The 14158-nt window shown below is 36.1% G+C and overlaps 1 protein-coding gene across 1 annotated transcript; it reads left to right on the top strand.

Annotated features, from left to right (window-relative positions):
• Positions 1-1189: 1189 nt before the first annotated feature.
• LOC132180940 (ubiquinone biosynthesis O-methyltransferase, mitochondrial) lies at positions 1190-13540 on the top strand (the record flags this gene model as incomplete). Its single annotated transcript, XM_059593952.1, is given in 10 exon segments — positions 1190-1333; positions 1829-2215; positions 2372-2461; positions 2599-2677; positions 6533-6610; positions 7256-7304; positions 7555-7604; positions 12423-12572; positions 12999-13079; positions 13193-13540. Coding segments are annotated over 9 exon segments (960 nt in total). The 3' UTR covers positions 13313-13540.
• Between the last annotated feature and the right edge of the window lie 618 nt (positions 13541-14158).

The raw sequence follows: 14158 nt of genomic DNA, 5'->3' as shown, positions 1-14158 counted from the left end.
TTAACTAAATAATACAGTTAATACTATATGTAATATGATAATAGTGATTAGTGTGTGTGCGTGTGTGACATAAAACGTTTTACGTTGTAATTTAAAAAATACTTAATGTAAAATAAGAAGAAGAAAAAAATATGCGATTGAAAAAAACATAATTTTTAAAATCGTAATTATTGAAATTGAAATAACAAACTAACCCTAAATAATACTACATAACACAATTTTTATTCCTAATTCCTAAATTTTGAATTTTTATTGAATTTAATGTAGCTGAATTTGAATTTGATCTAATAGCCGTCCAAAATGATATGTATATGGTGTATAAGTGTAATCGTAGCCGTCCAAAATGTAGTGATGATCTAATAGCCGTTGGATGATATTAATGGATGACAGCTATCAAGCACTTACTAAGAAGTATGCATATGGTGTAACAGAGACACCGTAAGCTTGCCTTGTTTGATCTAATTTGACGAGTAGTATTAAATGTTGAAAACGTATATATAGTCAATGGATCATATTGAACAAGTACACCAGATCTAAGTAGAGACAGCCACATGGGATAAGCTTTTGGTAAAGCGAATCAAACCGTTAATATTTAAAATTTAATTATTTTTCCAAATCCAACGGTTGCAAATTAGAGAACCCAAGTTTAACCTAAATCTATTGATCAGATCTCTCCATTGAGTCCTGCTATCAGGCTGCCAAGAGTTAGACAAGTGTCTGCCAAAGTCTGATGTGGCTTTATTAAAAAAAAAAAAAAAAAAAATTGTAGAAAAATCTCTCTCTTCCTAGTTTTGCTAGATTTTGTTTTTTGTTTTTGTTTTTGTTTTTGTTTTTTTAATTTCTAATGCCTCAAAATTTATTTTTGGAATTAAAACTAAAACTTAGGGGTGGAAGGTTAACCCTTTAAGGATGGTATTACTTAAAATGGATTTTATCATCTTAAATTTAGTGCTAATACATCAAATTTAGTACTAATACATCAAATTTAAATTTCTCTTTAATGTCCCTCTTCTTCAATTTAAAAAAAAAAAAGAAAAAGAAAAAAAAAGGGTCAGATATCTGACGCAAAATCTCATTTCTTCTCCATTCTCTCGACTCTCCTCTCAGTGTCTCCTATCTCTGTTGCCGCTCCTACCACTCCCCCAGTGCCCCCAACAACAACCACCACCACCACCGCAGCAACCACACACCTCGACGCCTGGCTGAAGCTGAACGGCTCGTGCCCGGTTTCCAGGAACTTGCCGCTGCCAACCCTGCTGTCCACGCCGCTCTCGGAGGTCGTTTCACTCTCGCAGTACGCCACGGATTGGAGGCGGAGGAGGTGATAAGATTTGTGGGTTTTTCTTTTCTTTTTGGGTTATTTTTTTCTCCGTTTCTTCTTGGGTGGTGGGAGGTTTGGGGTTTTGCCGTTTGATGTGTTTGTTTGGTTGCCCAGAAAAATGTGTAAATATTTTTGGATGTGTTTGTTTGGCTGATCCTTTCTCCCCATAATTATCTGCTGTTGGTTTTGATATCCAATCTGTTTAGAACTTATTTAATTTTAATTTGTAATAAAATATTACAAATTTTGGTTTTGTATAAAGATGCTCATTTACAAATCTAGCCTTTTTTAATCACTTTCTTAATTCTTGAGGCAGACTTTTGGAATTTGCACGGTTTCTTAATTCTTATTCATAGTTGCTTCCTCTAAATTTTGTTTTGTTAATTTTGATATTGCTGGAATTCTTTTTCAGTTGCTAATTTTGATCTGTTGCAGTTGTTAAATTGTTAATACTTGAGTAATTGTTAATGCTTTTTCTAACATACTTGAATTATTTATTAATTGAAGACTTGCCAAAGTTCGCTACGAGATGAATTGGACACAAATGAAGCTCTGTTTCCTTTTGTAAACGACTCAAACTCTTCCATTCTCTCTGTCTCCGCTCTCCCTAGTCCCTTGGCTCATCTCAGCCATGGCTTCCAAGCTCCTGAGCCATAGCCATCTCCGAGTCATATATTCCTCCAACACCCGCATTTGTTCAAACCCTACACGAGCCACTCGAGCGCTCCTCAACCTTAGGCCCTTCTCGGATTCTTCTTCACCCCCACCGCTAGAGATGCCTCAGTCCCACAATAACACCATAAACGACACCGGAATGGGAAGAGGTTCTACTCCGTCTCTATCGTCTTTGAAAGAGCTCGAACTCGTTAAATTCGCTTCCATTGCCGAAACCTGGTCAGCTTTTAAACTTACAAATTTATTTATAATTTCATTTGCGTGTTAATGTCTGTTTGTCTGGTGAGAGAAAATGTGGGAAATTGAAAGAAATTAGAACTTTGAAGCTTGACTAGTAAGTATATAAAGAAGTATTTGATGCATTGTTATGATTAGGTGGGATTCTGAAGGTCCGTTTAAACCATTGCATGTGATGAATCCTACAAGACTTGCTTTCATTCGCTCCACTCTTTGTCGTCATTTTGGGTAAATTTTGCCTGCTTTCTTCACTCTTTCTTCTTTGTTATTGTTGTTGTAAACTTAGACTACTGACACATAGGCACACAATAAAAATTTCTTCTCTTGCGTAATCTATAGATTCTGATTAGTTTTCCTCATTTCAGAAAGGATCCTAACAGTGCTAGGCCTTTTGAAGGACTAAAAATAGTTGATGTTGGTTGTGGAGGTGGAATTCTCTCAGAGGTATTCTACAAATATTTTAATTTCTCAAGTCTATTTTGGTTGGAAATCATTTTTAGCTACAAGCACCATCTCAAAATTTGTTATTGGTAGGGACTATTTAGATCCATAACTTTTTATCGAGGCCCTAAAATTTGTTGTATATTGCTTTCCGTTCATACAATTCATGCTTATCCCCCCCCCACACCCCCCCGCAAAAAAAAAAAAAAGAATCCTACATTCCTACATTTCCTTTTGTGTGTGTATGCCTTAGAAGTCAAAGTTTAGGTCATATGGTGCATTTTTTACTCAATTTGATATAAGAAAGCTCTAAAATACTTAAATACATAAAAATCGGTTAGAAGAATGTTCCCCTTCTATGCACTTGATACCCGGGATCATGTTACCCTTCAAATCATATGCCATCACGTCTTTCATAACCTCTCATTGTATATTCTTTTCAATATTCTCTTGTCCTGCTAGCATGTATCCCTTGTCAAATTACCATATTGGTGCATTTACCAGTCTCCAACTGTAGACGATGAACCATTTTAACCACTTTCCATCTTGTCCTTAATTGGCATCACTTTAGTTTCTGGCCAATGCAGTTCCCTATTTATCTTTTCTTTCTTTTCTTCTTTTATTTTTTTGTTATTTTAGTACTCATTAACTTTAGCATCGTCATTTTGGTTGCTTTCATATGGTTCTTAATGTTACTTGACAGCCCAATGTCTGTTACCTTCACGCACAGAATAATAATGTGATGTTTACAATGGCACAAAAAACTACCATTTAATTACAAGACTCTGATGCACTATACTTGTGCATTAGAGAAGTCAAGTGAAAAGGAATCAAATGCTTATTAAATTGTATGCCAATGGTCTTTGAACCAAATGGTGTCTCCTCTCCCATAAAAAAGGGGTGGTGGGTCAGGTCGGGGGTTTAATCCTGTATTGGTGCGTGCATTGCATTTGCCCATAAAAAGAATGTCGACCATCCGTTTGAAAAGAACAATTTAGTTGCAGTTATTTTAAAGCAGTATATGGATGAACTACAAAGTGAAATGGCCCAAAATGTTAGGAAATATCTGCTTCCCATCCATGGCATATATATTTGGATTGAGACATTTTCTTATTGCTGACCATAAAATTATTTTCTTATTAGTAATTCCATTTTATTAGAAAGCACAAAAAGGCGTAACCCAAGTATATAGAAAGTATACAAGAGAGACACCCATTAGGGAGAATAAGAAGAACACAAATCCAAAAATCCTAGAAAATTAAAAAGCGATAATTGTTGTGAGCAGACATCCAATCATTAAGAGGTTTGAACATAATAGCTTTTAACTCTAGTACCATTCTTATTCATAAAAAATAAAAAAAAAGGAACAATTATCACCATTCTCTCACAACCTTCAAAATTTCTAACATTGCGTTTTCTCCAAACATACCACAGAAAGCATAAATGAACAGTCCTTCAAACTTCTATATTGTAGTGGCTACCAAACTGACCTATCAAACTAGCTAATAGTTCCACCACCCGTTGGGGCATGACTCACTCTCTCAAAAAGAAGGAAAATTGATACCCACAAATCTCTAGCCACTTCGCAATGAAGCAAAAGATGATCAATGTTTCCTCACTCTTCTTGCACATGCAACTAATCCATTACTGGAAAGTGTTAGAAAACTGCACATATTCTAACACCGAAGCCTTCTTACTCTAAGCAATACTAAGTTCTGGGAAAGCTGCCTTCAAGGTCTAAATCCCACACCATGGATCATGCCAAAACCTAATCTTAGGCCCATCTCCCACCTCAAATCTAACAAATTTAGAGAAATCCTTCCACCCCTCCTAATTTTTTCCACACCCCAATCCCGAAGGACCTAGAAACCGCATTGGAAAACCACCTCCCCACATGTTGTCATATTTAATTTCTACCACCAATCTCAACAAAGCCTCCATCTCTGTGGCAAAACGCCATAATCACTTCCCTAAGAGAGCTCAGTTAAACAATAGCTGGTTTCTAGCCTTTAGACTGCATGAGAAAATTAGAGTACAAATCTTAAACTAACCAACTAGATGGAATTTACTCATTAGTTGTACGACCCAGGGAAAACGCTAGTCACATCTGCTCCATCAAAATGACTAGCTTTTTTTTTTTTTTTTGATAAGTAAGGTCATATCATAAATTAGGCGTAGAGGGGCATAACCTTAGTACACAAGGAGTATAAAAGAGAACCTCTAAGATGAAGAAAGAAAAGAACATAAAGTCAAAATCTGCAAAATTCGAACCAAATAAGCTATGATGTGCCGATATCCAAATATGTAACGTGTTCACCAGAGTCTTTCGCAACTCTGTCATCGATGTCTCCTCGTCGTCAAAGTGCCAAGCATTTCTGTAACTCCAAAGACACCACACTAAACACATCGGAACCAGCCTCCATACTTCCTTTATGGTACCACACCCAACTGGACCATAAACGAATCCAGGTTTGCACCCAAATCTCTCCTAGGATCCTTCAATCTGATTGTGTCAGCTTGAAACTTGGGATACTCAGAAATTACCCTGGGCGCTCCCCTACCGCTAACACCCCATCCCCTTGGTTCTCTAACATTTGAAACCAACATTTCCCTTAGGTGCTCTGGCAATTGTCAGAGTCTGCCCTGACCCTACCAAAACCGCATTCGACCTTTTCCAGCAACCTTAGCCGAAGCCTTTCTCGCTAATGCTGATGTACTACCACCCATTCCGAACAAATGAAGACCACTGTGAAGCTTTCGGGAAGGCAATATTCTCAACCCAGTGTCAAAGGACGACTGGAAAAGAGCTTAAGCCTTCGGCAACTTGTGGGTGCAACTTTTCCAATCCTTCCCTTCTCTTCCTTCAGATATGAAAATAAAACCTCTGACCACCACCTGCATCTTCCTCAAGAGCCAGAAAACAACCATGACTGTTATAACATCTCCGGGTAATGAATGCTTTGTTACCAACGCTGGAGGATTTCACAAACTCCTTCAAACCCTCCCCTTGAGTCAAAGCCTCTGTAGTCAACAACCACGCCAAACTAACCTTACCCAACTATTTTACTCAAGAAACACCCTTACTCCTTTCAACAATTTGTAAAACAGAAAACCCCTCCTTTGTCGAAAACTCGAGTGACTTAGCTTCAACATAGAACCAACTTGAATACCCCATCGCTATTTACCAGAAAAGAAAAGCTAAGTTGATGCCATTGCTGGAAAAACCAACTGACCGATGAGGAATGTTGGGACACGTCTACACGCACTGACAAAAGAGAGAGAGATAGAGTAAAACAGAAAACCCCTCCTTTGTCGAAAGCTCGAGTGACTTAGTTTCAACATAGAACCAACTTGAATTCCCCATTGCTATTTACCAGAAAAGAAAAACTAGGTTGATGCCATTTCTGGAAAAACCAACCAACTGATGAGGAATGTCAGGACGCGCCTACATGCATTGGCAAGAGAGAGAGAGATTTCCATCATTTTCATATATCATTGCAGACCATAAAATTTTATAAATCTTTTTTGCATGCCTTAAAATTATAAAATATTACTTTAATATTCTTTTTTGTTTGTCTGTCGAGAGGGTTTCTGCAAGAATTTATACATCATACACAATTAAATTTCTAGACCTAATTACCATTGTGGTCAGGAAGTAGACAACAGTTAGAATGCAAATATAATTGTGTGCTAATAATATAAGGATGTAACTGTATTAGTTAATGCAATATTATGCTTCATTACATTGCTTAAGTTTGTGTATACTGGTAATAGATTTCAGCTTTTTTTTTTTTTTTTTTTTTTAAAAAAACTATGTGATATTTTCCTCGTATTTACTATTCTCTTTTGCCTGTTCAGCCTTTAGCTCGAATGGGAGCTACAGTAACAGGAGTTGATGCTGTGGAGAAAAATATCAAGATTGCACGTCTACATGCTGTATGGTCATTCTATGATTTAGACTTTGATTTCTTAGTATCCATATGTAGAGATGAATTTAAAAAGTAAAGGGTCACTAGATGCTAGTATATTTTCTGTCTGGGAGAGAGCTCTTACGCATTTTTTGTTGTTAAGAATTGGTTTAGATTTGTTTTGGGCTTTCGGTTTTTTTTTTTTTTTTTTTTTTCCATCAACATGGCCAATGATTGGCTGATTTTTGTGTCCATAGGTGGACTCGGATTTGAAAAGTAACAAATCATTGATGCCTTCACACTATTCCATATTTGCTTAGGGAGAGAGGGAGTTAGAGAGAAATTGTGCATCTTCATTTTATAAATTAGTCACCGGAGCAGTTAGTTCTGTAGTAAATGTATAATGGAGTTATTTTACGTAATTAGCACAGTTGTGATACTTTTGAAGAGAGGTTAAGGTTTCCACCATAGCCTCTAGAGTAGCCAGCTATGGTGGTAGTACATCTTGGATTTAAATGAATTGTGTCTCTGAGCATCATTGTAGTAAATTACAAGTTTGGTCTTTAAAAGATTATATTTGTTTGTGGTATTTAAAAGATTATATTTGTTTGTTCTTGTAGATTGTTTTAGACTTAAGTGTCTGGAAAGTTTTTAACATTACCTTTCTGCACAGGATTTGGATCAAGTGACATCGACTATCGAATACTGTTGCACAACAGCTGGTACATGCCAACCTTGTTTATTTCTTCTGTAGGTCATATTTTTAAGGTATATCATTCCTATTTTGCTTTCAAAATGCATTACTTCTCTGTATGTAAGCTATTGCATCTTTTACAATGGATGGTTACATCCCTTTGCAAAGGGACTAATTGGCCCATATGTGAGGACTAGGTAGCATAATTGACATTTTTTTGTTGTGTCTTGTTACTGAAATATGGTAGAAAGCTTTTCTGAATTTGATTTTATTGGTAGAAACGCTGGTAGAAGAAGAAAGAAAGTTTGATGCTGTGATTGCTCTAGAAGTATGTTCTCTCTCTCTCTCTCTCTCCCTCTGTTTGTATATATGTATGCATGAAAAAAAAAAATTATTATCTAGTTCTTTATACATACGAATTGTGGATCCCCTATGTATTATATGATAGATTTACTATTTTTTAGAAGAAGAAAGTAAGTTTGATGTTGTGATTGCTGTGTGCTTGAATGTATAAAATATTATTTAGTTATTTATCCCTATGTTAATTTATATGATGGATTTACTATTTTCCTGTTGGATGTAAAATCAGGTCAGCATTCACAATTTAGTTCTTTCTACTTGGCCCTTTCACTTCTTTTTGGGTGATATTGCATATTGGGATGTATGTAAGCGATTAGGTGTTCTTTTATGATTTACCTACCCTGCTAACGTTGCTATCTTATATGCATTTTCTACTTTTTCCATATAATCTTGGACTTCTCCCCATCATTTACTAATTGTAATGAGCATCTCATAGTTTTTAAGAAACTTTTGTGGGAAACTATGAGGAGCTGAGTAGTGCTTTTGTGCTTAACCAACTCAAATAATGAAAAGGTTGATTTGAAGTACATTTTGGCTACCATACATGTTAAGAAGATAAGTGTTCTCTTGGACACATACACCTCAAATCTATTGATTGATATCATTATTGCATTGTGAATCTTTGAAACAAAAGTTGTACAACTTTGTATTTTTAGTTTTTTCACATGTATTTATAACAAACACAGTAGATTGCCTCAAATGGTGAAGTCAAGGTCAGAATAGTTGTAATTTAAGCATTACATCATGCTCCACTAAGCTTCAATGCCTCAAATTATGGACCAATATAACATTAGAAACTGTAACAAGGGGACAATGTACGTGATGAAATCAACTTAGGCTGATGGTTGAATCAACTTTGTTTAGGGGTTGACTGATTAGTTTCTATGGTTTGGCTTGTGTTGGCTACAGCTAACCCCTGCACAAAAGACATGGCAAAAAGGCCTTAGCTGGCTAGCCAGTTGATGCAGTAACATGTTTTTTTTTGTCCAAAGAAGAGACGATAATAGATGTTCCAAGTCAGAAGAACAATAAAGCAATGCAAAAATGTGAATACTATTAAGAGGTTGAAATTGTTTTCCCTTTTTTCTTTTTTCTTTTGGGGGAGCCCCGGGCGTCGGTTTCTTTTGGGGGGATACAAGACGATTGAGGTTGGAACTCAAAATTTATGAGTTTCTGTGGTTCAAGAGATTTAAACATTCAGATCTGAGATTTTAATTTGATGTCAAGACCCCTTACAAGAACTTCAAAAGCCTTATTTATATTGAGCTTGATGATATTAGAGGTAGATCAAACATTAAAGCAATAGAAAACTTTAGACAAATAGCGAGAGGATTGAGTTATTATTTGGCCATACAAAAGGATTGAATTTGGACTCAAACTTTTTGAGTTTCTGGGTTTAAAGAAAATGAGAATAGAAATCTGAAATTTTAGTTGTATATCGTGGAGTCCCTTGCAAAAACTCTTGAAAGACTATATATACTACACTTTTAAGAGTTAATTTAGGTAACTGTATATCAGGTAAGGGTTAATTCGGCTCCGGTGGTTGGTCCTTGGGAGGGTATTTGGAAGAGTAAAGCTCCTCCGAGAGTGGCTTTTTTTGTGTGGACAGCGGTATTGGGGAAAATATTAACATTAGACAATTTACGTAAGAACATTATAGTGACGGTGTAGTGTTGTATGTGCAAGCATAGTGGTGAATCAATTGATCATTTATTATTGCATTGTGAGGTTGCTATAGAGTTATGGAACATGGTTTTTCAGTTGTTTGGTGTTACGTGGGTGATGCCGGGTAGGATGAAGGAATGTTTGGGAAATTGGAGAGGACAAAGGGGTAATCCTACAGTTCTGCAAATTTGGAGAATGGCTCCTTTCTGTGTAATGTGGTGCTTATGGAGAGAAAGGAATGCACGGAGTTTTGAGGACTGGGAACTTGGACTCATAGAGTTGAAGAAAAGGGTGCTCCAAACACTGTTCTCATGGAGAGTAATGTGGCATTCGTCGCAAGCTGTAACGCTTGCGGAATTTTTAGACTTATGTGCTTCATTTTCAACTTAATAGCTATTGCATATGTGGGCTCTATTGTATACTTCTTGTGTACGTGAGTTGCGCTCCTTTGCGCTTTTGTATAAATTGATGTTACCTATAAAAAAAAAAAAAAATACTACACTTTTAAGATACCCCATGAGACTAATCCCTGATACACAGCCTTTTAATTTGACCTTGAAGCTTAATAAAAGTCACAAGCTAGTAACATGATCATTTATTTGTGCAAAAGAAATAGGAGCACACTTATAGCCCAAAAACTAAAAGACAATATAACAAAGTAGAAAGCAAGCATAAAGATTCAATGCTCCATCATGAAATTGCATTCCTTCAGTGTGGAAGTCCTCTGTGGATGCCGAATAGATAGCATAAATCACATAATTTAAATTTGGATTTTCCTTAAAGGATAATGTAAGTAATTGACTGTGAAATTGGGCTCAAATTTGTTCTTCCATGCAAGATGGTGGTTGATGAATTTGAAATTTGCGTACTTTCAATCTCGCTTTATTGGGTAAATGGTTATGATGATATACAACAGAAAGGGAAGCGTGTTGGAGGTTGGTTGTAGAAGTCAAGCATGGGTGCATGAAGGGTGGATGGTGTACCAAGATGGTGGAGGGCATGGAGTTGGGGTGTGGAAACATATTCGGAGAGGGTGGGAAGTTTTCTCGAGATTTATTAGCTTTGGAGTAAGAGATGGCTCCCACATTAGATTTTGGCATGATATTTGGTGCGGGGATTAGTCCTTAAAGGAAGCCTTTCCTGCATTATTCAAATTGCGGGTAATAAGGAGGCATGGGTTAGGGATCATATGCAGCTGGCCAATGGTGTTATACAGTGGAATGTTCCTTTTTTACGGGCGGTCTAGGATTGGGAGGTAGAGGTGGTGATGGCCTTTTTTGGGAAGTTATATGCTTTCCGTAGTCACATGGGGGTGTCGGATTGCATGCGGTGGACTCCTTCTAAATGACATATCTTTTGTTGTGACAAATGTAAACTCCAAGATTACCAAAGAAGTAGAAAAGTGCAGAATAGAAAAATAACACAACCACACAAGACACCAAGATTTAAGTGGTTCGGCTTAACAAGTCTACATTCACTGGCGGAGACGATCCAGGAAAAATTCACTAACAAAAGAGTGGAGTACAAAGAGTAGTACAAACAAAACCACTTAAACTCAAAAGCCCCAATACACCCTAATCTCACTCAAAAGAGAATTAAATACAAAAGAGAAAATATTCTCTAAAATTCTCTAAGCTTTTCAGCATTCTAAATGTGAGATCAAACTAAATAAAAATGGTGTATTTCTTCTTCCCTCTGCAACACAAGTCTCTTTCTCTCTCGGCAACTTCAGCTCTTCTTTCTCTCTATTTTTTCTCAACTAAAGTAGCTGCATCTCTTCATGACCGTATGGCTTCAACATTTAACAACAAAGCCATTTTGTCAAAGCTTCTAGAAGAAGCTTAATAAAGAAGGGACAAAATGGAGGTGTGAGAGAGAGAAGCTTAAGTCAAAAGGTATGGGTGTAAAAGTGACCATAATTGTTTGGGGCCCATGGTGAGGTTGAAGAGGAAATGCAAGTCACCTCTTCTAACATCTTTGAGGTCAGGTCTTTTTTCGTAAGCTTTCTTCTTCGGGGACAGATGTGACTTCCTTTTTCCCGTGGATGAGTATATGCAAAGTAAAAGTTCCATTGAAAGTTAGTTTCTTTGTGCGGACGACGACTCTTGGAAAGATTTTGACCTTGGATAATTTGCGTAAAAGAGGTATCATTGTGGTGGGATGGTGTTGTATGTGCAAGCACAATGGTGAGTTTGTAAACCATATTCTCCTTCACTGTGAAGTGGCTCAAGCTTTATGAAGTATGGTTTTTTGTGGTGTCCTACATCGCCTGGGTATGGAGATGGAGATGTGTTTATATATGTACTTTACACCCTTCATGATAACGCGTTTTAAATTCGTGATGGTCATGATCCCATTAGAACTTCGCAGTTAAGCGAGTTTATGCGAGAAGTACTGGGATGGGTGACCTCTTGGAAGTTTGGTTTGGGGAAGCCAAAAGCGGACAATAATGTGTGTCAATGGGGTGGGGTGTTACATTTTCTCTCTTTTTGCTGTTACATGGGTCATGCCTGGAGTGGTAGAATTGTTAGCATGTTAGCGCAGTCAACGAGGTAATATTTCAGCTAAGGAGGTATGGCGAATTGCACCACTATGCGTACTGTGGATTATTTGGCGAGAGCATAATGGAAATGTTTTGAAGATCAAGAAAAGTCAATGGAAGAGCTCAAAAAGTTGTTTATTCAAACTCTGATTCATTGGGCCGATGCTTTTAGTGTGCCTCAATCTTTCATTGTCTCAATTTTTATTTTTATGTTCTTCTTTTTGCCTTTAGTTGGACCTTTCTTTATATACTTCCTGGGTACTAGGGTTGCGCTTCTTTGTGCTTTTCAATAAATCACTTATTTATCAAAAAAAAAAAAAAAAAAAAAGTATCTACTGTGAAATTGAATATGAAGCAATATTTTGTGATGGTTGATGGAAACTTTATCGAAGGTTTACTAGTATTCTTGAAATTTTGGGTTGTTTTTCTCATGCTTTAACTTTGAAAGTATGCTTTTCTTCGTGCTTGCTTCTCTAGAGTGTATTTAGACTGTTTTGGACTTGCATTGAATATTTTTCTAAATTGTGTTCCTATTTTCAACCCATATCCAATTTGTGTGCAATTGGAATTTTTCTTAAGGTAATTGAGCACGTAGCAGATCCTGCTGAATTCTGCAAGTCTCTAGCGGCATTAGCTGTTCCTGATGGAGCTGCTGTGATATCAACAATTAACCGTTCTATGAAATCATATGCAACTGCCATTGTTGCAGCAGAGTACCTCCTCCGTTGGGTATACTTCTCTCAAATATAGCTTGTTAATTAGCCTTTTAGCACCTCTTACACTGTTGTACAATGCTCTATTTAGATTTTGACTAGTCAAGATTCTAACAAATAATTTGCATCTTCAAAGAATTTCACATCTATGGAAGTGTCTGACCAAAAACGAAAGAATTGAAGAATGTACACCATGGTTCTTTCCAACGTCGTTTCGTTTGTGTGTGGAAATAATGGATGCACAAGGAAGATTGTAAATTGTATGGGTTTTGTTTCATTTTAATTACCTTTCAGATTCCCCACATAGCTTTTGTTGATAATTTGATAAGAATGAGTAGAAGGGACCTGCACCAGAAATTAGAAGGCAGCCTCTAAGGAATATGTCATGTTTCCCTCTTATATATTCACGCATCTTAGGGACAATAAACTTGTTATTTTACAGCTTCCCAGAGGTACACATGAGTGGTCAAGTTTTCTCACTCCCGAAGAACTAGTCCTGATCCTTCAACGTGCCAATATTAGTGTATGTAAAATAGTTTAATACGTTATGGTTTCTCCATGAATTTCATTAATAATTTTAACCCCTGCACGTTTTAGTAAAAATTGTTTGCTGTTTGTTTGGTTGGCTTTGTACAGGTCAGAGAGATGGCTGGATTTGTGTACAACCCCTTGACAGGAAGATGGTCCCTATCTGATGATATTAGTGTAAATTTCATTGCTTTTGGTACAGAAAACAGTAAATATGAAAATAAATAATTTTCTACTTTTAATTTTTCCTTTGGGGGTGCTGAATGAATTCGGCTTGGCAAATAATTGTAATATTTTTGTTTTCCTGGGTTTAAGGCTTTAAGCTATTGGCTCCAACTCGGTAAAAAATGAGCTTTTACCTTTTCTTAACCAATTTTGGTTATTAATTAGTTACTCATTCATTCCAACACTTGTTCTCTTTAGAATTTTCTACAATAACTAACAGTTGATTTTATAAATGCCATGTTTTTCAATATCTTTTGATATTTAAGGATAAATGCTACCCATATTTCCTTCCAATTTATTTATGAAGTATTTTTTTTTTATTCTCTCGAATAAAATAACTTACAACCAAACACGGTTAAGAACATTCACAATAGGCTCTTTATATTTAGCTTTTTTCTAAAATTTTAACAAATATCTTGAAGACACTTATTTAATAAATTTTTTTTTTCTCTATTTTATATCTAACTTTTATCATTGATGTTCCTATATTCTAAGAGCTAAATTGTAAAAGTTATATAATTTTTTAATTTTATTTTTAACCTTTCTTTTCTTAATCAGTTTAAAATTAATAAAATAATAATATTTAACCAAATAGAGAAATTTATATAGAGTTTGATGTTTGAATAGTAGTTTTAAATGGGACTTTCTAAAAATTTGATAATATAAATTTTTTAATTTAATTTTTATATGAGAAGTACAAGAAATAAATTTGTTGGAAATCGAAAGCGTGAGATAAACGACGTCAGACCATTATCCTATCTATCTCTATACGGGAATATCATGTTGATGTTGAGCTTCCCGAGATAAACACATCGACGTGTCACAGTGGGACCCGGATCAAGTGCGGTT

The sequence above is a fragment of the Corylus avellana genome, chromosome ca5 (genome assembly GCF_901000735.1).
Source record: "Corylus avellana chromosome ca5, CavTom2PMs-1.0".
Classification (NCBI taxonomy): Eukaryota; Viridiplantae; Streptophyta; class Magnoliopsida; order Fagales; family Betulaceae; genus Corylus; species Corylus avellana.
Note: the sequence above shows the minus strand (reverse complement) of the source record. Positions and strands in the feature narration are given on the sequence as shown.